This window comes from Cnephaeus nilssonii (genome assembly GCF_951640355.1).
Source record: "Cnephaeus nilssonii genome assembly, chromosome: 17".
Lineage (NCBI taxonomy): Eukaryota > Metazoa > Chordata > Mammalia > Chiroptera > Vespertilionidae > Cnephaeus > Cnephaeus nilssonii.
Genome location: NC_137088.1, coordinates 57,991,967 through 58,016,857, shown reverse-complemented (window position 1 = coordinate 58,016,857; position 24,891 = coordinate 57,991,967). Strand labels below are relative to the sequence as shown.

The window sequence follows — 24,891 nt, the reverse complement described above, 5'->3', positions numbered from 1 at the left end:
CCCCCCCCCCTTACACACACACACACACACACACACACACACACACACACACACACACGTGTCCGCCGCGCGGCGCGTAGTGGGCGCCCGCACATCTGGAGAGCGAATGCGCCCCGCAGTCGCGCTGGGCACGTGTCGCCTGGGAACGAGGACCGCCGCGAGGGGGGCGCAGCCGCCGCAGCCACCGGCCCGCGCGAACGGCCGTGGGGGCGGTCGGGGCGCGGGGCGCGGGGCTCCCGGGGCCGCCTGCGTGGCGCCCGAGGCGGGGCGCGGGGCGCGGGCCCGGCGGGGGGCTGGCGGGGGGCGGGGGCGGGGTGTGCCCGCAGCGCCCGCGGCTGAGTCACGGCGCGCTCCCTTTCTATCCGCCCGGAGGCTCGCGGCGCCACCAGCCCCAGCTCCGCGCCCAGCGAGCGGCCGCCCCGCGCCCCGACCGCCCCACGGCCGCCGGCCCCGAGGGCGCCATGAGGCCCCCGCGCCGCGCGCCGCTGCTGCTCCTGCTGCTGCTGTGGCCGCTGCTGCTCGCGCCCCGCGCCGGGGACGCCGCCGTCATCACCGGGGTAAGCGGCCCGCACCTGCCGGCGGCCGGCGCCGCGAAGCGCCCGTGGGGCTGGGGGCGGGCGACGCGAGGGCGGCGAGGGGCGCGGGGAGGGTGTCCCCGGGCGGGACCCGGCCTGGGCCGCCCGTGGCGCACTTGGGAGAGTGCCGGCTGCACGGGGCGCCCCGGCAGGAAAGTGACCCAAGTGCCGCTCTCGGCGCCTGCACCCCCTTTCCCGCCGGCGCCCCTTCTCCCCTCGCCCCCTCCTGGGGTTCGGTCTCTCTGTTCCGCGGGAAGATGCTCTCCGGTCTCCCCAAGCACTGTCCCCGGACGTGCCCGCCAGGACGTGCCCGCCTGACCCTGAACTCTGGGGCCCCTCCTGAAATGCGGGGGGCCTGGCGCACCCCCTCCGGCCCAGTCCTCTGCAGCCGGCACTTTGCTCCCCACGGGCCCCCACAGAATCGCCTGGAAAGACCTTGGTCCAAGGCCACGTGCGCTTTGAAAAGCAATGTGGGTGCTTCTGTCTGGACCCCAGGGATTCCTGTTGTTGTTGTTGTTGTTTGTGGTGTTTTTTTGTTTTTGTTTTTTTTTTGGGGGGGGGAGGGGAGTTCCCCGGCGTCTGAGAGTCTCCCTGTGAAAGTTTTCCGTTCCCAGTTCCTGATGAAGCTCCTGCATAATTACGGGGACGGGCACCTGAAGGCTTCCCCTGAGAGGACGCCCGCGCTGGGCAGCAGGAACTAACGCCCTCCCTCCCCCCCCTCCCCCGGAGCGCCGTGGGGTCTGGGGGGGGGGGGGGTCTCGGGCCCGGAACCCACGGGCCGGTCCGGTCACAGCAACAGCGCCGCCCGCTGCCCCTTGCTGCTGCCCGCTGCTCACTCCTTCCCTCCGGCCGACCGTATTTGGCAGCTCCATTAACTTCTCCACAGGTCCAAGTGCACGTTCTAGGCCTTAGGTGACACTTCTGTATTTGAAATGTAGTGAAATAACCTTTAAGTTTAAGGGAAATGTCACCGTCTTGAGAAAATAAAGCTCTGTTGTCTCCATGCTAATTCGCATTGTGAGCCTGGGACCCAGCAGGGTTTGGTTCTGCCCAGGAGATACGCAAGTGTAGGAGTTGGGATATTTATTAGAGTCATTGAGAGATTTTTTACAAAATGTATTTGAAAAGCTTTGTCAGTAGCCAGCTGGTGTGGTTGAAAATGTTTTTATAGGTCTTTCTAATACAGGAGAATTGAAACATGATTTCCCCCCTCTTCTCCCACTGGCTCATTTAAACTTTCTGCTAATCCTCTGAGCCCAAACTTCTTTTGCAATATAAGTATCTTTTTGTTCCATTCACGGGACAACACAGTTTGAATAGATCTGCAATGGCTTAAGGCTGAAGGGCATTAGGAAGCAGCTGTCTAATTAAAAATATATAAACCTATGCAATTCTTTGTGAATATTTCCAGGAACTGAAGCTTCTTGTTACAAAATGAACTCTTTATCACTTTGGATGTTTATCTATAGAGAGATTTAGACAAGCTTGTTCTATAGTGTGTGTGCTGTTTGTTGTTGTAATTTTAACTGTGTTACAAAAAGAGAATTCTTTTAACAGTCTCTAAAGCTGCACGGCAATAAAGAAATGCAGTTATGTCTCCATGACAGGAACCATCTGGAGTCAAATGAAAAACTAAATAACTTATCTGGAGATAATGTCTATAGGATATTAAACATCCAAGTGATTGAATTTTAAAAGATTTTTGGCTGGGTGATGATTGTCTAATAAAAAGAGTCGGTGGGGCTTCAGAATTCGGGGTCTTGAGCATCTGTTGAAATAAAATAAAGCCTGAAACCTCCACCTTAAATACTTACTGTTTGGGGGAATATGTGTAGTCACTTAAAAGTCATTGATTTGTTAAAGCCACATTGGAAACCATCATGCACTGAGCATCCCATTGCTGGGTGGGATGACCACATAGGCATGATACCTGGCATACAGATAAGAGCTGGAAGATGGAAATGTTTAAATATTTTCCTACAAATATCCAACTATCCCAACATGGAAATTGTAGTTTTAGTCCAGACACTTGTTTTAAGTAGGTTGAGAAAAAATGTCAGCGGGGGAAATAAGCCAGTGAAAAGTAATGAATGAGCGTGTGCCCGTGTGTTTATATTTCAAGAAGTTATGGCTGTCCCAAAACTAGAATTCTGAAGGAATGCTTTAGTTGTTTCCAATAAATGTACATTTAAACTTGTGCCTAAATTACAAATTTTTATATTTCTTACATATTTTATAGGACAGGATGTTTTTACCTTAATGTTGGAAAAGTAGATTACTACACACCATTCAAACCAAGCACCCTATTTTTGGTTGAGTCTAGGGAAGAACAATAGACCTTCAGATCAATTTTCAAGCATATGAATTTAGACTTCATTGTTCATTTCTATTTACCACAGTGTGGAATTCCTCCATAGTTGATTCTTTAATTGTGTGTATTTACAGTGTTTGTATTGGGAGCAGGTGCCTTGAGTCATCACTGTTGACAGTTGCATTTCCTCATCCGATGGCTGCGACAGAAGCTGCGTTGGTGTTGTGATGTGCACATGTGTATATCCTAAGCCAACAACTTTCTTTTTGCAGGTTACTCACTGGAGATAAAAGAGTAACAGAGGGAACGCCTTGGTCTGTCCATTCTCACCCTGTGAGATTTCTTTCTTTAAAGAGGAAATGGTGAAAATCAAGTCAGTGGTCAGAGAAACATCAAGTCTCATGAACCAAAATGCAAATATTTAAAAAGGAAAATGAGTCCTTCTAAAATTTACATCAGTGCCTTGATGGGTCTGTAGCAGTTCATGCCAGACTTAGAGACCATTTAAATCCCTTTGGGAAAACTGGGCCCAGTGTATTCAGTTAATAATCATACAGTCTCGTGATTTGACTTATGTAGTGCTTAGTGGCTGTGTACGGTATAAGATTAATATAGACTCATTTTTTTCAAGTTCAAAGCAAATTCAAGAAAGCACTAGAATAATATAACTTTTTTTAAATACTGTGTTTAAGATTTTCATAATGTGTGAGCCATTTTTAGGCCATTTATTTAAAAACTAGGAAAATCCTCCTGATTATATTTTATGGCAAACATGGACAAGTAAATGAAGACTGCAGTTTTTTATATATGTGGTTATTATCGCAGAGCAGTTGGATATTTAAAGCGCTTTCTTGCGGCTGTTTTTAGATCGCCTCCGCCCGAGTCTGTCCCGCTGTCCGTATTGATGTTTGCTTCTCTCGTCCCAGGCTTGCGTCGACGACTTCCAGTGTGATGGAGACACGTGCTGTGCCGTGAGTCTCTGGATCCGGGGCCTCAGGCTCTGCACACCCATGGGCCGAGCAGGGGACAGCTGCCACCCACGGTCTCGGAAAGTGAGTAGATTTGTGTCACGGTGGTTGTCTCCTGTTGCAGTGCCCTCGCCTTGAGCAAGGCTGTGTGACCTGCAGCCCAGGGTATGGAAGCTGGAGAAGATGACAGTGGAAGCACCTGCTGTGCCCGCTCCCCGTCGGTTGGAAAGAAAGAATTGTGTCCTCTAACTTATTCTAGCGATCAGTTTCCTGTCCTAGTTCTCATGACATTAGAGACACTTCATAAAAATAATTTCAAACACATGAATTTGTTTAAAATCATTTAGAAATCCTATCTAATAAAGAGGAAATATGCTAATTGACCCTCACACCATCACAAAGATGGCGGCACCCACAGCCATAAGGAGGGAATATGCTAATTGACTGTCCCGCCCCACCCTCAGAGATGATGGCATCCACAGCCAATAAGGAGGGAATATGCTAATTGACTGCCATGCTCTCAAAGATGGCAGCACCCAGTCCCCTCATCCCCGCTGGGGTGGCAGGGGTGCGGCAAGGCCGGGCCCACCACCAGGCAGGCCTGGCCGCTCTGCATGCCTGCCTCCGGAGTCCCCCAGTCCGCTTAGCCCCCCAACCACCCAGGGCCACTTGAGGCTCAGGTAACCAGGGCTGCCCGAGGCTCAGGTAACCAGGCTGGCTGAAGCTTGTGCTGCCGGCAGTGGCAGCAGCAGAGGTGTGATGGGACATCGCCTTCCCCTGATCGCTGGGTCATCTCCTGCCCCTGATGGCTCCCAGACTGTGAGAGGGGGAAGGCTGGGCGGAGGGACCCTCCCCCATAGTATATCTATGATATACTCTAGTATATCTATAATAAACCGAACGGCCGAACAGTGAAACCACTGTCCAGACAACCTTCCGGATGACCTTCCAGATGAAGCTGGGGCTGCAAAGGCCTACTCTTGCATCGGGCCTCATAGATAGATAGATAGATAGATAGATAGATAGATAGATAGATATAGATAGATATAGATAGATATAGATAGATATGTGTGTGTGTGTGTGTGTATATCCTATCTAATAAAGAGGGAATATGCTAATTGACCATCACTTTGTCACAAAGATGGCTGCACCCACAGCTGAGGCCAAGTTCCCATAAGGAGCCTTAATGAGTAATCTGCAGGGACCTGAGGCTACACCCTCCCCCACCCCGTGGGGCTTGACAGGGGACCTCAGGCTGTGTCCCCCACCTGGCTGGGCTTGACAGGGGACCTCAGGCTGTGTCCCCCACCTGGCTGGGCTTGACAGGGGACCTCAGGCTGTGTCTCCCACCTGGCAGGGCTTGACAGGGGACCTCAGGCTGTGTCCCCCACCTGGCTGGGCTTGACAGGGGACCTCAAGGTGCGCTCCCTGTCCTGGTACTGGGCTAGGGGACCTCAGGCTGCTCCCCTCGCCCCAGCACCGGGCCAGGGGACCTGAGGCTGCGCCCCCCTGCCTGGCTGGGCTTGACAGGGGACCTCAGGCCGTGGCCCCCACCCAGCAGGGCTTGACAGGGGACCTCAGGCCGTGCCCCCCACCCAGCAGGGCTTGACAGGGGACCTCAGGCCGTGGCCCCCACCCAGCAGGGCTTGACAGGGGACCTCAGGCCGTGCCCCCCACCCAGCAGGGCTTGACAGGGGACCTCAGGCCATGCCCCCCACTCAGCAGAGCTTGATAGGGGACCTCAAGGTGCACCCCCAGTGCTGGGTCAGGGGAACTCAGGCCGCACCCCCTGCCCAGTGGGGCTTGACAAGGGTGGGACTGACCAGGTCTGGATCTAGCCGGGTCTGGGTCTCACGCAATTTTGAGGTGCATGTGGGTAGGCGGGGACTTGACTCTGGTTCCCATGGTGTGCCCCAGACTCTGACAGGAGGAAGGTTTTCATATACATTTTACTACTTTTCTTTCATTTCTGACACTTCTATTATAGAGAAAGGGTAAATAGCAATATTAAATTATTTCCTCTAATTAATCCCCTTTTAATGTGCACGAATTTTGTGCACCGGACCACGTGTGTGTGTGTGTGTGTGTGTGTGTGTGTGTGTGTGTGTGTGTGTGTAATCAGACCTACTGCTAAGGCAGAAGTAAATAAGTTGTGTCTTGTGGTAGAGGTGTGTGCTGTGCTGTTAGTGTCTGCATTCAGAACGTAAGAATTTGTACACCTATGAGCAAAGTGGAGGCAGCTGCCATCTGCTGTTTTGTTTTTTCAGAAAATCATGGATAATACAACTAGTCTTGTATCTTAATTTAGGATATAAAAGTACTTGACTATTTATAGGATAGATTGCTCACAGTCCTAGGGGTTAATGATAGTTACTTTTCCGCTGTATCTTACCTAACTCGTTAATATCAGAGTGGCCTAAGCCACCCCTTTGAAGCATTATGGGCAATAATTGGTCTGAGCTGGGAGGGCAGGGTGGAGTGGGGCTCTGGTTGTGCTGCAGACTCCTGCCTGTGGGCCCCAGCTGGTTACAGGCCTCTAGAAGGCGGGGGGAGGGGGGAGCAGAGAAGTGTGGGGAGCCTGGACAGTCCTTGCCCTTAAGATTCAAAATTTTGAAATGCAAAATCTCCAGGGACACAGTGCCTTGCTCTCTGGTCCCATGTCCGCATTTCCCAGCAATACAGTGAAGTCCAGGGCAGGGACGCACTGGGCAAGGTGGCTTGTTGCAGGCGGAGCTGGTCTCTGCAGTTCCCCTCTACGCGTTAGAAGCAAACTGGATCCCACTCCGCTTTACCGCGTGTGCTAGAGGTCAAAGCTGCGGCTGAGTCAAGCGTCTTCCGGTGTTGCACAGGCGCAGGTGAGGCTCCCGTTCCCCTTCTCGGAATACACGCAGTGAAATCGTCGGCTGAGGGTGCGCTCTGTGACTTGTCTGCAGCGGGGACTCTGGTTGTTTGGACGTATCTAAGCTGAGTGTAGCTCTCTGTGGTTTCCTTGAGAAACACTTCCTGTCACGTTTAGACCATTCTTCCTCGGGGTTTTATCGCTCGCGACTGTACTGTCATTTTTAAACGTGACGTGCACCTTTCGTCCTGACTATTTACAACTGGGAAGGTCTTAAGCCTCTGTCATCTGTCTTGGTTCCAAACCTCGGGAAGGTGCCATTGGCCCAGCCGCCTGGGCACCAGCCTCCCCTGGGCACCGGTCTCCCCTGGGCAGCAGCCTCCCCTGGGCACCGGTCTCCCCTGGGCAGTAGCCTCCTCTGGGCACTGGTCTCCCCGGGCACTGGTCTCCCCTGGGCACCTTCCCTGGGCACCAGTCTCCCCGGGCACCAGTCTCCCCGGGCACCGGTCTCCCCCGGGCACCAGTCTCCCCGGGCACCGGTCTCCCCCGGGCACCAGTCTCCCCGGGCACCGGTCTCCCCCGGGCACCGGTCTCCCCCGGGCACCGGTCTCCCCCGGGCACCGGTCTCCCCTGGGCAGTAGCCTCCCCTGGGCACTGGTCTCCCCGGGCACTGGTCTCCCCTGGGCACCTTCCCTGGGCACCAGTCTCCCCGGGCACCAGTCTCCCCGGGCACCGGTCTCCCCCGGGCACCGGTCTCCCTGGGCACCGGTCTCCCCGGGCACCAGTCTCCCTGGGCACCGGTCTCCCTGGGCACCGGTCTCCCTGGGCACCGGTCTCCCCAGGCACCGGTGTCCCTGGGCACCGGTCTCCCCGGGCACCAGTCTCCCCGGGCACCAGTCTCCCCGGGCACCGGTCTCCCTGGGCACCGGTCTCCCCGGGCACCGGTCTCCCCTGGGCACCGGTCTCCGTGAGCACCGGTCTCCCTGGGCACCGGTCTCCCCGGGCACCGGTCTCCCCTGGGCACCGGTCTCCCTGGGCACCGGTCTCTCCGGGCACTGGTCTCCCCTGGGCTCCGGTCTCCCTGGGCACCGGTCTCTCTGGGCACTGGTCTCCCCTGGGCACCGGTCTCCCTGGGCACCAGTCTCCCTGGGCACCAATCTCCCCGGGCACCGGTCTCCCTGGGCACCAGTCTCCCTGGGCACCGGTCTCCCCGGGCACCGGTCTCCCTGGGCACCAGTCTCCCTGGGCACCGGTCTCCCCGGGCACCGGTCTCCCTGGGCACCAATCTCCCTGGGCACCGGTCTCCCCGGGCACTGGTCTCCCCTGGGCACCGGTCTCCCTGGGCACCGGTCTCTCCGGGCACTGGTCTCCTCTGGGCACCGGTCTCCCCTGGGCACCTCCCCTGGGCACCGGTCTCCCCGGGCACCGGTCTCCCCGGGCACCGGTCTCCCTGGGCACCAATCTCCCTGGGCACCAGTCTCCCCGGGCACTGGTCTCCCCTGGGCACCGGTCTCCCTGGGCACCGGTCTCTCCGGGCACTGGTCTCTCTGGGCACCGGTCTCCCCTGGGCTCCGGTCTCCCCTGAGCACCGGTCTCCCCTGGGCACTGGTCTCCCCTGGGCTCCGGTCTCCCCTGGGCACCGGTCTCCCCGGGCATCGGTCTTCCCCGGGCACCGGTCTCCCCTGGGCACGGGTCCCCATGGTCACAGGTCTCCCCTGGGCACGGGTCCCCATGGTCACAGGTCTCCCCTGGGCACGGGTCCCCATGGTCACGGGTCTCCCCTGGGCACGGGTCCCCATGGTCACGTTCCTTCCTGAACGTCGGTGGTGCTAGTGTGCGCCGTGCTGCTGGAGCTGCCCTCGCTCAGCCTGCCTTTAGGATGAGCTGCTCCTGGCTGAGCCTGGCTGCCGGTGCGGGACAGGCTGCGGGCGGTCTGGCCTTCAGGGCAGGAGCTGTGCTCCACGTCGTGACAGATTCGCGGTGCTCACAGCGCTGGGAAGGAGGGATGCTTTTGTCTCGGGCTCCACACACCGGTGTTCAGACTGCGGGCTTCAGCAACTGCTGCCCAGGTGCCAGGTCAGAGGGCAGCCACCAGGCTTCACTTCTTGTCTGTGGTCTTAACCTCCATCCCCTTCTCCACAGAAGCTGTTGTGTTTACAGCCCAGCATTGAGTCCCGTGGGCTGGGACTGGCTGGTGTGGATGAGGATTAACAGTCCAAAGAGGGAATTTGTCTCATCTTATAGTTCCAATGAGTTTTCCAAGTGGGAGATATTTTTATTTATGTTCTGTTTTCCCCATCACCCATTATTCCTCCATACCCTCTTCCCCCCCGTCCGCCCCCACAATCACCAGCGCTGTCCGCACCGTGAGTTCTTCCTCTTTCCTGGCTCAGTCCCTCCACTCTGCCCAGCACGCCCCCTCGGGGGCTGTCAGCCTGCTCTCTCTGAGTCTGTCTCCTTTTTGCTTGTTGTTCAGTTTATTCATTAGATTCTACATCTGAGTGAAATTCTATGGCGCTTTGTCTTTTTCTGACTACCTTATTTCCCTTAGTATAATGTTCTTCTGGTCCTTCCATGCTGTCGCAAAGGATAAACTTTTCTTCCTTTTTATGGCCAAGTAGTATTCCACTGTGTAAATGTGCTGCAGCTTTTTAGCTACTCATTTACTGATGGGCACTTGGGCTGCTCCCAAACCTGGCTACTGTAACTAATGCTGCAAGGAACACCGAGGTGCCTGTGTTCTTTCTGTGTGCTGCTTCTGGGTTCTGCAGATAAAACCCCAGGAGTGAAATGGGTGGTTCATAGGCAGTTCCAGTTTTAATGTTTTGAGGAAACTCCGTACTGCTTTCCACAGTGGCAGCACCCGTCTGCACTCCCACCAGCAGTGCACGCGGGCTCCCTCTTCTCCACAGCCTCGCCCGCACTTGTTGTCTGTTAATTAATTGACGGTAGCCCCTCTGACAGGTGTGAGGTGATACCTCATTGTCATTTTAATTTACATTTCTCTCATGACTAGTGACATTGAGCATCTTTTCATATGTGTATTGGCCATCAATACATTCTCTTTGGAGAGTGTCTATTCAGGTCCTTTGCCATTTTTTAATTGGATTGTTTGTGGGGTTTGGGAGGGTTAGGGTTAAGGTTAGGGTGAGTTTTATAAGTTCTTGACAAATTTTAGATGATAACCCTTATTAGATGTACCGTTGGGGAATATGTCCTCCCACTACGTGGGATGACTTTTCATTTCTTTGATGGTTTCCTTGGCTGTGCACAGAATTGAGTTTGATTTAGTCGCATTTGTTTGCTTTTTCTTTGTTTCCTTTGCCCAAGGAGATAGATCAGAAAAAATACTGCTACAAGAAATGTCCAAGATTTTACTGCCTATGTTTTCTTCTAGATTTTTATGACTTCAAGGCTAACATTTAAGTTTGTAAGCCAATTTTTGATTATTCTTATGTGTGGAGTAAGGAGGTGGTTTAGTTTCATTTTTCCTTTGCACGTATCAGTTCAACTTTCCCAACACCATGTATTGAATAGACTGTCTGTAGCCCGTTGTATGTTTTCGCCCCCTCTGTCAAATATTAAGTGGCTCTAAAGGTGAGGGTTTATTTCTGCGCCCTCTGTTGTGTTCCATTGATCTGTGTGTCTGTGTTTATGCCAGTCCTCGCCACAGCTACCAGAGGAAGAAGAAATACTACGCCTCGTAGTAATGAGTAAATAGTTCGATATCAGGTAGTGTTATTCCTCCCATTTTGTTCTTCTTTCTCAAGATTGCTGTTGCTATTTGGGGTCTTTTGTGTTTTCATATAAACTTTTGGAATATTTGTTCCAGTTCTGTGAATACGCCATTTGGTATCTTGATAGGAATTGCCTTCAATCTGTATATTGCTTTGGGTAGTATGGACATATTAATGTTACTTCTTCCATGAACACAGTATATGCTTCCACTTGCTTGTATCTTCTTTAGTTTTTTTTTTTCAAATACAGGTCTTCTACATCCTTGGTTAAATTCTTTTAAAGCAATTGTGAATGGAATTCTTTTTTTTAGTTTCCCTTTCTTATAGTTCATTATTGGTGTTTAAAAATGCAACTTATTTCTGGATATTTATTTTATCTTGCTACTTTACTGAATTCATTTATCAGTTCTTGTAGATTTTTGGTGGAATCTTTAGGATTCTCTCTATGTAATATAATGCCATCTGCAAATAAGGTCAGGTTTACTACTTCCTTTCCAATTTGGATGCCTTTTATTTCTTCTTCTTCCCTGGTAGCTGTGGCTAGGACTTCCAGTGTTACGTTGAAGAAGAGTGGTGAATGTGGATATCTTTGTCTTGTTCCTGTTCTTAAGGGGAATGCTTGTAGGTTTTGCCCATTGAATATGACATTGGCTCTGGGTTTGTCATATATGGCCTTCATTACATTAAGGTATATTCTCACTTTGCTGAGAGTTTTGATCAATAATGAGTGCTGGGTTTTATCAAATGATTTTTTATACATCTATTTATATGATCATGTGGTTTTTATCCTTAATTTTGTTTATATTGATTTGCAGATATTATACCAACTTTGCACTTCCAAAATAAATTCCACTTGACCCTGGTATATGATCTTTTTAATGTATTGCTGAACTAGGTTTGCCAACATTTTGTTGAGGATTTTAGCATTTATGCTCCTCAGGGATATTGACCTATACTTTTCTTTCTTTGTCATTATCTGGTTTTCAATATTTTGGAATAGTTTGAGAAGGATGGGTGTTAGTTCTTCTTTGAATGTTTGGTAAAATTCACCTGTAAAGGCATCCAGTCCAGGGATTTTTGTTGGGAGCTTTATTATTATTATTATTATTATTATTATTATTATTACTGCTTTAATTAACCTGTCTAATCAGATTCTCTGATTCTTCCTGATTTAGTTTTGGAAGATTGCGTGTTTGTAGGAATTTATCTATTTCTTTCAGGTTGTCCAATTTATTGGCATATAGTTATTCATAACATTTCTTACAATCCTTTATAATATTTTGGCATCAGTTGTTACTTCTTCTCTTTCATTTCTGATTTTGTTTATTTGGGTCCTCTCTATTTTTTCTTGATGAGTCTAGTTAAAAGTTTGTCAATCTTGTTTATCTTTTCAGAGAACCAGCTCTTGGTTTCCTTTATACTTTGTATTGTTTTTTAGACTCTATTTCATTTATTTCTGCTCTGATCTTTATTATTTTCTTCCTTCTTCTCACCCTGGGCTCTTTGTGTTGTTCTTTTTCAAATTCCTTTAAGTGTAAAGTTATATTGTTTATTTGAGCTTTTTCTTGTTTCTTGAGATAGGCCTGTAATGGTATACATTTTCCTTATGGCTGCTTTCCCTGTATCTTACAGAATTGGGGTTGTTTTGTTCTCATTTTCATTTGTTTCAAGGTAGTTTTTGATTTCTTATGTGGCTCTAGTCTGCTCTGCCCTCCCTCTGCTGAAACCCAGGGTGAGTGGCTGCGAACAAAATTTTGTGTGTGGCCCTTTAAGAGGGTGCCTGTATTGCAAGCTGTCTCTCCCTGGTGGACAGAAACCCCAGATGTTTTCACAACCAGATGCTCTGTGGGTGCCCGGGGGGATCAGGCCTAAGCTGACAGGCAGACAACCCCTGAGAGGTCCCAGACTGCGAGAGGGCGCAGGCTGGACTGAGGGACCCCTCCCCACCCTGAGTGCATGATTTTCGTGCACTGGGCCTCTAGTATGCATATAAGTTCTTTGGTTCATCTCTTCCCACCGACCTGTGCCTTCCCTCTGAGATTCCACAGTCTATTCTATGCTTCTGTGTCTCCGGATCTATTTTGTTCATTAGGTTCCAAATATGAGTGAGACCATGTGATACTTGTCTTTCTCTGACTGGCTCATTTCACTTAGCATAATACTCTCTAGGTCCCTCCATGCTGTCTCAAAGAGTTAGAGATCCTTCTTTTTTACTGCTGCATAGTATTCCATCGTATAAATGTACCACCGCTTTTTTAGCCACTCGTCTACTGATGGACACTTGGGCTGTTTCCAGATCTTAGCTATGGTAAATTGTGCTGCTATGAACACAGGGGTGCATGCATTATTTCTGATTGGTGTTTCTGGATTCTTAGGATATATTCCTCGAAGTGGGGTCACTGGGTCAAACAGCAGTTCCATTTTTAATTTTTTGAGGAAACTCCATACTGTTCTCCACAGTGGATGCACCAGTCTGCATTCCCACCAGCAGTGCACTAGGGTTCCCTTTTCTCCACATCCTCGCCAGCACTTGTTGTTTGTGGATTTGTTGATGGTGACCCCTGCTTTTTTAAAGAAAAAAAAATGGATTACTGGTCGTGGTCACAGGAATTGGTGTTCTAAAAACATAAGGCTATGAATAGGTGAAGACTAAACCTATTTAAATTTTAAACTTTCCATCCCGGTTTGACTTAGTCATTAGCCACAAATGTCTATTAATTTTGATGAAGTGAACTTATATTTAATGAATGAACTTGATAACGATGCATAGGAATTGGTACCCCTGAGCTCAGTTTACTGTGGTATTTCATACGATTCAGTTCACTTGTGGAGTGTGCAGATCTGAACTTTCAGATCTGACTAGGCTGTACTGTTATAATTATAGGGATTTTTGTTTGTTTGTTTTTTAACCCTCACCTAAGAAGTAAGGATATTTTTTTTCCATTAATTTTTAGAGAGAGTGGAAAGGATGAAGGAGAGAGAGAGAGAAAAAAAAAAAATCGATGTGACCTTGGTCGGGGTGCATCAAACCAGCAATCCAAGTACCAGAACTTGACCTGGAATTGAACCCGAGACCCTCTGGTGGGCAGGCCAATGCTCTAACCATTGAGCACACTGGCCAGGGCTATACTTATTGGTTTTTAACTTTATATTTGACTAGAGACCGGTGCACAACATTCATGCACTTTTTTTTTGGCGGGGGGGGGGGGGTAGGGCGGGGGGTAGGGCGGGGGGCGGCCCTCAGCTCGGCCTGCACCCTCTCGCAGGCCAGGACCTCTCAGGGGATGTCCAACTAACGACTTAGGCTTGCTCTCCTCGGGGAGCAGGCCTAAGCCGTTAGTTGGACATTCCCCAAGGGGTCCTGCGCTGCCATGGAGGCGGGAGAGGCTCCCGCCACTGCTGCTGCGCTCGCCAGCCATTATCCTGGCTTCTGGCTGAGCTGTGCTCCCCCTGTGGGAGTGCACTGACCACCAGGGGGCAGCTCCTGCATTGAGCGTCTGCCCCCTGCTGTTCAGTGCGCATCATAGCGACCAGTCTTTCCAGTGTTTGGTCAATTTGCATATTAGCATTTTAACAATAAATTTTTAAACAATTATGAATAAGTTACTGAATCATATGTCTACAGGGAATACTTTGCTGTTTTTAAAAGATGCCCATTTTAAAGTTTACTAATACCTATACTTTCCAGAATTTACAAAGACCAGCCAATTGCATCCCATTCTGCTTACCTGATGGTTTGGAAGTTTATAATTACATGTTTAATACTTTTACTTTTTATTGCTTATTATTTTATGAATTTTTTAATTTAACTATTTTCTCAAAAAAATTAATCTGAATATTTATTTTGTTCCACTTTTTATGTCAACATTTTAAGCACCAGTTTTAGTTTTTTTAGCTGCATTTTTGCTGCTAAAATGACAAATTATTCTTTTTTGAAGATAAACAATTGAAATTAGAACATGGGTCTTTTGTTTACGTAAAAAGAAAATGGAGGATTTTAAATGATTAACTTTCTGTTACAGACTGAACCTGTGACAGAACATTGTAAACAGCTGTAATTTCAGGATGGAGTATAAAATTTTTGAAAATACCAACTAAAATATAACTTCTATCACTACAGAATGTAGTGAAAACGGGTGGAAGAAAACATAATGGGCTAATTGCCTCATCTTTCATAACACGATGTCAAGAACCCCTGTCTACTTTTGCTCTCTTGGGGGCAGTACCATAGCTGTGATTACAGGGTCACTGGCCGTTGGCGGAGAGATGCTGAAGAAATAAATATAGTTTAGTCTAAGCAGAGTTTCTCATCCTGGCCACCGCCAACCTCTAGGTCCGGAGATTGTGTTGTAGGGGTTGTCCTGTGCATTGTGGGAAGTTTAACAGTATCTCTGGCCTTGATCTGCTATCTAGTTGTGACAACAAAAACGTCTCCACACTATGACACATGTCCATGGCAGGCTTGGGGACTTTTGGAGGGGCTGTGTTCCGGAATCGCCCTGGTTGAGCGCCGCTGGCCTCATGCTACATTAATCTAGCCCACAGGACACAGTATGGAGATCAGCATCTTCTTCTCATTGGGAGCTTCAGCAGCTACCCAAGCACACAGCTTCTTTTGGCCTCTCAACTCGATGGGGTGCTACCAAATTTGAGGGCCAAGGTATGGGGCTTCCCTTGATCCACAGAAGCTACCACCCTTGTTTTCTGCAAATCTGTTGTGAATCCCTAGCCCCAGAGGCCGAGGCCTGCATGCCAACAGCTCCCCTAACCGAAGTTCACACAGCCAGTGAGGCCAACCTGCTGCTCCCCGTGTTCAGCCAGTCTTCTCGAGGGCACAGTGCAGCCGAAGGTCAAGGTCAGTGGGGCGTCCCAGCATCCCAGCCCAGGTCAACCCTCTCCTCACAAGAGGAAGCCAGGTTGATGATTGCATTATTTAGGGTTATATGAATGTATATGTATTTTAAAAAAAAACTTGAAGAAACAATTTAAAATGTTACCAAATTAAGATACATAGCGATCTTCATAATTAATAAAACCAGAAACTGTGGGAGTTTTGAACTCTGTTTTCTTTTATGCATTATTCTACAATTTCATTTTTTTTTCTAAGAACTATGTACCAAAAAAGTTGTTGCAAAATGGTTTTATTACAAACTAGTGGCCTGGTACATGGATTTGTGCACATTGAAAGGAAATTAATTAGAAGGAAGATGTGTGGTAATTACATTACTGCAAAAAATTACATGTCAAAATCTTACCTAATAATAGACAGACATGTGAATTGACCATACCTCCGCTATGCCCACAGCCAATCAGGATTGAGTATGCAAATTAACCTGACAGAGCTGGTGGGTTAATTTGCATATGCAGGAGGGGCGGGGCACCTGCTATGAGGGGTGGGGGGACGGTGGAGGGAGCTACAGGAGTGGTGCTCCGGCCGGGAGTGAGGAGTTGCAGGCTCCTGGGCGGCCGGGAGCGAAGCCAGGGTAAGGAAGGCCGATGCTTGCATGAATATTGTGCAGCGGGCCTCTAGTAAATATATAATATAGTATTATAAATTAAAATACAAAATATCTTACTGTCACTATTCGCCCTTTCTCTATAATAGAAGTGTCAGAGATGAAAGAAAATTAGTAAAATGTATATGAAAATAACATATAAATCCTATCTAATAATAGAGTAATGTGCAAATTAACCATCACTCTGCGACAAAATGGCAGCGCCCATAGACACAAGATGGCGGCGCCCAGTCCTCTCAGGCCCGCCTGAGACCCCCAGTCCCAGGGAGGGCTGCCGATGAGAGCTGGCAGCACCGCCCAGGCTGTTGGCCTGGGAGGTGGCCGCACCCCCAGCACGATCTGCTGCTAGCCTCGGCCCGTGCATCCCTGGTGCAATCTGCTCCCAGCCGCAGCCCTGGCCGTCCACCTGGGAGGCTCCCGCGCCCCCCGAACCCCCCTCCCACGATCCACTTCAAGCCCCGCCCAGGCCGTGGGTCTGCGAGGCGCGATCCAGCGCGATCCGCTCCCAGCAGTGACCCAGGTCATTGGCCTGTCGGCTGGGAGGCGCCTGCACCCCTCTCAGCACATTCCGCTCCCAGCCATGGCCAGGGCTGTAGGCCTGTCAGCTGGGAGGCGCCCATGCCCCTCTCAGTGAGTTTTGCTTCCAGTTGAGGCCAGGGCTGTGGACCTGGGAGGCAGCCACGCCTCTCCGGTGGGATCCGCTCCCAGCCATGGCCCGGGCCTTAGGCCTGTTGGCTGGGAGGTGCCTGCGCCTCTCTCCGCATGTTCCGCTTTCAGCCACGGCCATGGCTGTGGTCCTGGGAGGCAGCTATGCCTCCTGGGTGCAATCCACTCCCAGCTGTGGCCACGGCTGTAGGCCTGTCAGCTGGGAGGCGCCCGTGCCCCTCTCGGCGCATTTTGCTTCCAGCCTTGGCGAGGACTGTGGTCCTGGGAGGCAGCCGAGCCCCTCTCTGCATTCTCCACATTCAGCCGCCACCAGGGCCGAGGCCAGTCGCCTGGGAGGTGCCTGCACCCCTCACAGCGCGATCCGCTCCCGCGATGCGATCCGTTCCCAGCTGTGGCCCTGGCCATAGGCCTGTCGGCTGGGAGATGCCTGCATTCCTCTCAGCGTGTTCCGCTTCCAGCTGTGGCCAGGGTTGTGGGCGCACCTCTCCCGTGCGATCCACTCCCAGCCATGACCCGGGCCGTAGGCCTGTTTGCTGGGAGGCGTCTGCGCCCCTCTAGGCACATTCCGCTTTCAGCCACCGCCAGCTTCTTCCCAACCTGCAAAACTCCAGCTTGATTCCCCTATAAAGGGAAAGAGAATAGGACAGGACGTTCCCAGGAAACGGTGACAACATGTTGCATGTGTGGACTGTGCTGGAGCTGTGTCCACGGCACTGTGGGAACACTGAGGAAGGAGCAAGCAGATCTGGCTGCAAGGATGGGGAGAGGGCCACAGAGACTTGGCCAACCCTCAAAGGGCCCAGTAGAACTTTCATAGGTAGAGAGGATTGAGATTATTAAGAGGAGAAAGGCATCTTGGAAGGAGTATTTCTAGCAGAAGGGAAAAATGGGCCAAAAGTTTGTGGGAAAATGGATAAGTACAGTGTTAGTAGACCTCTATGTGAAAAAGCCTTCCATCTTGACACCTACATTACTTAACAGACTTGGCTCCAATTGACTTTGCCCTTTCAAAATAATTTTTGGAGGGAAAGATGGACAGTTTATTACATGTCTATTGTTTATGAAAGAAAAGGGAACTTTTAGAAAATATGAAAAAGTGTGAAATCACCTATAAACCTTCTACTTATTCCAATATATGCCCAACAACCACATGGTATCACCTTTCCAAGGTCTCATGAAATTCCTGTTTAAGGAGTTTATTTTATGACACCTTTAGTTTGGGTTTACATTTTTACTGGTTTGTCAAGACCACAGCAGATACATTGTCCAATATGTTAAAGAAAAAACCCTATCTAATAAAGAGGGAATTATGCAGGGGAGGGCATTTGGAGGTGACCGGGTTGTCAGAGGAGGGCAGTTGGGGATGATCAGGCCGGCAGGGGAACAGTTAGGTGTCAGTCAGGCTGGCAGGGGAGTGGTTAGGGGCAATCAGGCAGTCAGGCAAGCAGTTGGGAGCCAGCAGTCCCGAATTATGAAAGGGATGTCCGACTGCCTGTTTCCCATGGCAGTCAGACATCTCCCAAGGGGTGCCAGATTGGAGAGGGTGCAGGTTGGGCTGAGGGACATACCTCCCCCCAGTGCACGAATTTCGTGCACCGGGCCTCTAGTTGATTAATAAATAAACAATATTCCTTCGACAACGTCGCTTTCTTTTGGCTTCAGAGGTACATTGTGCCAGTAGATGGTCTTCAGATATGTTCTGGTGTTGCGTGTGATTGGCGCCAGCAAGAGCTTTACATGTATCGCACGTGCGTGAGTCAACGTTTATTTTTAACGTTTATTTTTAAATTGCCAGTGCATGTCATGTGTGCCAGTTGGTGGGACGTTCGGATGTACGTACGGTCGGTCAATTAGCCTTTTAGGTAGGTAGGTAGGTAGGTAGGTAGGTTGGTAGATAGATAGATAGATAGATAGATAGATAGATAGATAGATGATAGATAGATAGATAAAAAGACACATGACTAGGCTCTCCTTCCCGTCTCCCATATAGTTTCTTCTTGAACATCATGACTGTTTGGAGAGAAACGCTGTTTCCTCTTCTAAAACCCGCTGCCAGCGGGCGAGGCTCACGCCTTCACTGCGCGCGGGTGCTCTGCGCCATGTCTCCCAGGGCGGGCGCTTGGAGTGCGGGGCCCGTGGGAACGTGGGGTTGATGCAGAGTTGATTCTAAAGTCTGGACTGAACAGTTGGCTCCTGGCTCTGCTTGGTCCTCTGATTTGCGCTGTCCGTCAGCACTTGCTCGGCATTGGCGACTGTCAGACAGCTGTTCGTTTGCCGCTCGGTGTATGTAGGTCTGGAAGTGAACGGGCCAGTGGAGAAATCAGCAAGGCTCTCTGGGCGTGTCATATCGGAAACTGTGGCCTTGTCATCAGAGCTGTCATGTGAAAGGGGCGGGTTAAGATGCTGTACGAGGCTCGGCCCGTTTTCCCTTCCTGTCTGCTTTTGGCGCTGACCGCCCATGTGACAAGCCAGAGTGACCACAGCGTGACGGCAGGACGGCGAGCACGGCGAGGCCGCGCTCGTGCCTGAGAGTGTGGCCCTGGCTTATCTCTCTCCCATAATTGAAGTGTGAGCTCCATGACGGACGGGGCCTTCCTCGTTTTGTTTATTGCTGTATCCGCAGCACCTAACACAGAGCCGGACACGCTGGTGATGCTCAGTAAGTGTCCGCTCGGTGGAGGAGTGAAAGAGACATGCTTGCTATTTGTTTTTATGGTTTCAGTTCACTTCCTTCAGCTCCTTTTCCTTGAAGGTTGCTGCCTGTGCTCGTTTTTCTAAACCGCAGCACTAGTCACATTTTGGGCCAGGCGTTTCTTTGCTATAAGGGCTGTCCTGTGCATTGGAGGGTGTTGAGCAACATCCTTGGCCCTGACCCACTAAATGGCAGTGGTACTGCACTCCTGGTTGTGAATGCCCGACGGCCTCTGGGGGAGTGGCGGGGAGCATCACCCCCAAATGAGGAGCACTGGTCCGCGCAGTCGTTTCAGGCTGGACAAAAAGGAAGCTCTCACAGCCCCAGAAGGGACTGGAAGTTCGTGGAGTGTAACTTCTCCTACTGTCTATAGTCACCCAGCTTGTCCAGCAGCACCCACCTTCTCTGTCAGCAGGTGAGCCCACCATCCAGGCACCTTTTGACACACACAGTGACAGAACCATTCCGAGCGTGAGTCCGCCCCGTGCTGGCGCCGGGCGCCGTGGAGACAGTGTCCTTAGAGCCTTGAAAGCGATGCCCTTTCAGAAAGACAAAGGATCAGGCTGGCTCTGCCTGCCCACCACACAGACCCGCCCACCACACAGACCCGCCCACCACACAGACCCGCCCACCACACGGGCCCGCCCACCACACAGGCCCACCCTCCACACAGGCCCACCCTCCACACAGACCCGCCCTCCACACAGACCCGCCCACCACACAGGCCCGCCCTCCACACAGGCCCGCCCTCCACACAGACCCGCCCTCCACACAGACCCGCCCACCACACAGACCCGCCCACCACACAGACCCGCCCACCACACAGACCCGCCCTCCACACAGGCCCGCCCACCACACAGGCCCGCCCACCACACAGGCCCGCCCTCCACACAGACCCACCCACCACACAGGCCCGCCCACCACACAGGCCCGCCCTCCACACAGGCCCGCCCTCCACACAGACCCGCCCACCACACAGGCCCGCCCTCCACACAGACCCGCCCTCCACAGAGACCCGCCCTCCACGCAGGCCCGCCCACCACACAGGCCCGCCCTCCACACAGACCCGCCCACCACACAGGCCCGCCCTCCACACAGACCCGCCCACCACACAGGCCCGCCCACCACACAGGCCCGCCCTCCACACAGACCCGCCCACCACACAGGCCCGCCCACCACACAGGCCCGCCCTCCACACAGACCCGCCCACCACACAGGCCCGCCCTCCACACAGACCTGCCCTCCACAGAGACCCGCCCTCCACGCAGGCCCGCCCTCCACACAGACCCGCCCACCACGCAGACCCGCCCTCCTCCGGCCTCCCTTTGTGTACATTGTTCTCAACCATCTCCCTGGCCCTTCCAGAACCATTTTGGAAATGGAAGGCAGGAAAGAAGAAAGAGGAAGAGAAGAAAAAGGAAAAAGGAGGTAAGCAGAACATGGTGTGGTCCCACTCAAAGTTAACACCCAGAATAAGTAGCCTTGATCCTGGGGCAACCAGAACCGGGTCTGTTCCATGAGTTCAACCCAAACGAAGGTTAGGATGGTTCTGCAGACCGTCCTCCTTTTCCATAAAAGTATTTAGAAGGCCCTGGAAGAGGCGGCTCAGGTTCCTCACAAGGACAGACCCTGGGGACCGGCGGCCTCTTTTGGTGGAGCAGAGTGAGGAACACGCCGGAATGGCACTGAGGAAAGCATGCGGGTTGGAAACGGGAATGTGTAAGCTGTGGGACAGCCCTGAGGTGCAGTCTGCTAGCCGGCCTCTCACTTCACCTGCGTCTGAGGAACTTGCCCTCCCAGTTCTCTGACTGTCACCGCCTCTAAGTGGTGAACGCCCCCCGCGTGTCCTGCAGAACGGGCAGATTCCCATGGGGCACCCTGGCTGGGGAGGAGGGTGACTAGCTCTGCCTGCAGAAAGCACCCGCATTTGGAGTGCCTGCCACCTGCCCTGCCCGGAAAACCACCGGCCCCGTTGGTGGCAGGGGCGGGGTTCAACTGCTCTCCGAATGAGCCGGCCTTCGGCTGCGGGCTCTGCCTCAGCGGGTTTGCTCAGTTCCTTGTCAGCAGACCAAGCCTGCTCCTCCCCGAATGTCCCTCTTGGTTCTCCCCCTTCCTCCCACCGCCGGGGTTTTGCTTCCTCTGACATCTGTGTGCAAAGGTGTGAAGCTAGGCGTTGCTGCTTGCCTGTGAATTGGTTTGCTCGTTAGGTAGAGGTGGTCATGCCCACAGGGCCTGCTCTTCTTAAGGCCCTTCCGGAGCAGGAGGAGGAATCAGAACGAGAACGAGGGTAAGGCACGAGAGCGTGGTGGTTCAGAGCTCAGTCTCTGGTCCAGCTGCCAGCCAAGCTTCAAGTTCTGGATGACCTTGGCAAGGCACTAGGCTCGCCGCCTCAGTCCGCCACCTGGAAATGGGTGTCACTGGAGTGGCCGCGCTCAGAGTGGCGGGAGGGTGGCAAGGGTGGCACACAGAGGTGCTGACCACCGTGCCGGGCAGCTGGGCGCGTGGTGGGCACTCAGATGCCAGCTGTTATTCAAAGGGGTTTCCCAGGAAGAGTTCGGTGGGTTTTGTTTGTGTTTGTTTTTCCCGTTTCCTGCTCTGACGCGGTTTTCTTTTTTATTTTAGGTTCCATTTTTTGGGCGGAGGCTGCTTCACACGTGTCCGTGCATGCCTGGCTTAGCCTGCTCACGAGCTTCAGTCAACCGATTTGTTTGTTCCCGAAAGTAATCGCTGTAGCGTAGAAACTTGAAATGTGAACAGCCACATGATGCCTGTAGCATCTATTCCTTGCTCTTGTGCCAGACGTATAGTGCGCCAGACAGAACGCGTGCTTCCTCCGCCTTCCGAGTGACGCTGCTAGCTTTGAGTTTTAAATGACCTCTTTTTATTGCAAAACATTTAGTTTGGGGTAGAAATGTAACGTTCAAGGCATTGTGGAACTGGTTCTAATTTCCCAGTTTGTATTAGGGTTTGGTTTGGCTTTTTTTAATGCCAAATCTCACCCATTTTCACAAAAATGAGGACAATAAGAATTTGATATTTTGTTATAGACACCTCTTTTTTCTTAAACCCTTCTCCTCCCATCCCTGACCCACACACATCCTCGCTCACCCTTTGATCTCTGGCTCCTCAAGAATTTTAAGGACCTCACTTTGTTCTCTGCCATTTGCCTCCCTTTGCGTGTGGCATTTTAACGTACATGTGTGGTTTGCTGGTGGCCTCACTGAGGAAAAGCAAGCTTCTTGATGATGCTTAAGCAGTGAAGAGTGCAGAGCTAAACTAGACACTCCAAGCATCTCACATGGAGTGAGGGTGAGGAGCTGATGGCTGCCATGGGCCTGTCTGCGCAGGCTTCAGGCCTGTTGGGTGCCCCTGTGGGGACAAAGGAATGGAGGGTCAAACTAATTTAGTCCAGATTTATAGATGGATTTTTTAAAGAATTCCCAATACAGCAGTGATTTTCAGCTGGTGTGCCCTAGCACACTGGCGAGCCGCAAGAATTTTTGAAACATGCAACACCTGACTCTTTCCCTTAGATTGTCAAATTGAAAAACGACAGCAGCCAACACACAATACCCATCTGGTGTGAATGAATCAAATTTATAATTTATTTTGTCAGACTGGCAAAATACTCTTTTGGGTGTGCTGCAGAATTTCAGTAATCAGTTTATGTGCAAATCGCTGCAGCACAGTATTACATTTATTTCTTTTTTTATGAAGCTAATTTTATTAGAAAACTCTTGTAGTTAGAGATGTTCCCAAAAATGTCACTTGAAGAGGAAGTATTGATTTTATTCTGGCATAAAACTAGTCCTTTTAAAATCGGTATTAACTTGTAATTTAAACTTCATTTGTAACCAAAAGTTCTGTTGTAATGGATTGCCTGACATCCTGCCATTTGCACCTGTATCACTATTGCTGTGTAAAAATTCTGTATCAGAATTTCTGTATCAAAAATCCTGGATCAGTACTGTACACCACGTGCTTTATTTTAATATTATATCCTTATTTTGTCACAGTTGTCTTCAGTTTTTATGACAAGCTGATTTTTATATAGCCCACATCCCACACTTGGCAAAGACGCTCCATTGGTCAAATAGCACTATTGTCGGGCATTTTCATTTTACATACAGGACAATTCTGTTTGCATGAATGTTAAGGAAGTACAAAAACCATGTAAATCAGCGAGGTTTTGGAAAATGAAGGGAAACCATGACATACAGAACTGACTGCAACCAGAACAACTTGTGGGTGTCACTGCCGACTCAGCAAGTAGTGACGGCGTGTTCGGCCTGGCGCGGGGGGCCGGGGCCGGTGCTCGCCAGACAGCAATGCCAGCGTGGCCTGGCCTTGAAGGCCAGCGAGTGTAAATGGACTCAACGTGACCAATAAATCACTATGAGATATGCTCACTGAGTAAATGTCATCATGCCGACGACCAACCGCTCCCACAGAGGGCTCCTGTGGTCGCTGCTCGCTCCGCCAGGGCTTCGACGCCCCGCAGCCGCTCAGAGATGTGGGCTGTGCTGTGCTAATTACCATCCTTGGTCACGGAAGTGTTAGTTTGGGTTCAGTTTAGTCTGGGTTCAAGGAACATTCCTTAGTGAGTTTGTTGAGAAAAAAATTTAGACTTCAGCAAGTGGAATCATAGGTAAAAAAAAAAAAAAAAAAAAGGCAATTCAGCAATTTTGCTAAATGTTGTTTTCACATAATGTTCCATAATCCTTTTTAATAAGTGGTGCAAACACTTGGATCAATCATCCATTTTTAAAAAATATATATTTTTATTGATTTCAGAGAGGAAGGGAGAGGGAGAGAGAGAGAAACATCAATGATGAGAGAGAATCCTTGATTGGCTGCCCCCTGCACGTCCACCACTGGGGATCGAGCCTGCAACCCAGGCATGTGCCCTCGACCAGAATTGAACCAGGACCCTTCAGTCCGCAGGCTGACGCCCTATCCACTGAGCCAAACCAGCTGGGACCCAATCATCCATTTTCACCCATGTTAAAAATCACATAATCAACTTTTTAAAAATTTACTTTTATAAATGCCAACTGTTTTTAACATGGTCGACTGGACGCAGCCGGGAGAGAGCTGGCCTGGAGCTGCACCTCCGCCTCACGGCCGCCCGGAAAACCAGCTGTGCCTTCGATGCTCCGGGTTATCTTTATGGAGGAATAACACTCCCTTTTTCTCTTTTTGTTAAATCTCACTTGACGGTATTTTTTCCATTGCTTTTCAGAGAGAGCGGAAGGGAGGGAGGGTGAGAGACAGAGAGAGAGAAACATTGATGTGAGAGACACAGCCACTGGTTGTCTCCCACACATGGCCCAACCGGAGGCTGGGAGTGAACCCGAAACCCAAGTGCATGTCATTGTCTGGGAATTGAACCCGAGACCCTTCAGTGCACAGGCCGCCGCTCTAACCACTGAACCACCGCCCAGGACAATACTTCCTGTTTAGTGTGTGGTTCGGTTAGTTATTGTTTTAACCTATTACCAGAGTTAGCTAGCACCTTTCCAATATTTCAAAAATACTTGTAATCAGACCACATGGAGACTCTTGAAAATAATTCTATACACAGAAC

General features: G+C 50.8%; 1 protein-coding gene across 2 annotated transcripts; it reads left to right on the top strand.

The window, feature by feature from the left end:
- Window positions 1-461: 461 nt before the first annotated feature.
- On the top strand, window positions 462-22,028 carry PROK2 (prokineticin 2; the record flags this gene model as incomplete). Of its 2 annotated transcripts, XM_079794643.1 has the most annotated exons (4): window positions 462-557; window positions 3,813-3,938; window positions 20,670-20,732; window positions 21,927-22,028. In XM_079794643.1, the coding sequence occupies 4 exons, from the start codon at window positions 462-464 to the stop codon at window positions 22,026-22,028; spliced, it is 387 nt and encodes a 128-aa protein (XP_079650769.1). The 2 variants fall into 2 exon arrangements, with proteins under 2 accessions (XP_079650769.1, XP_079650770.1); XM_079794644.1 differs by lacking the exons at window positions 3,813-3,938; window positions 20,670-20,732.
- Window positions 22,029-24,891: the final 2,863 nt, after the last annotated feature.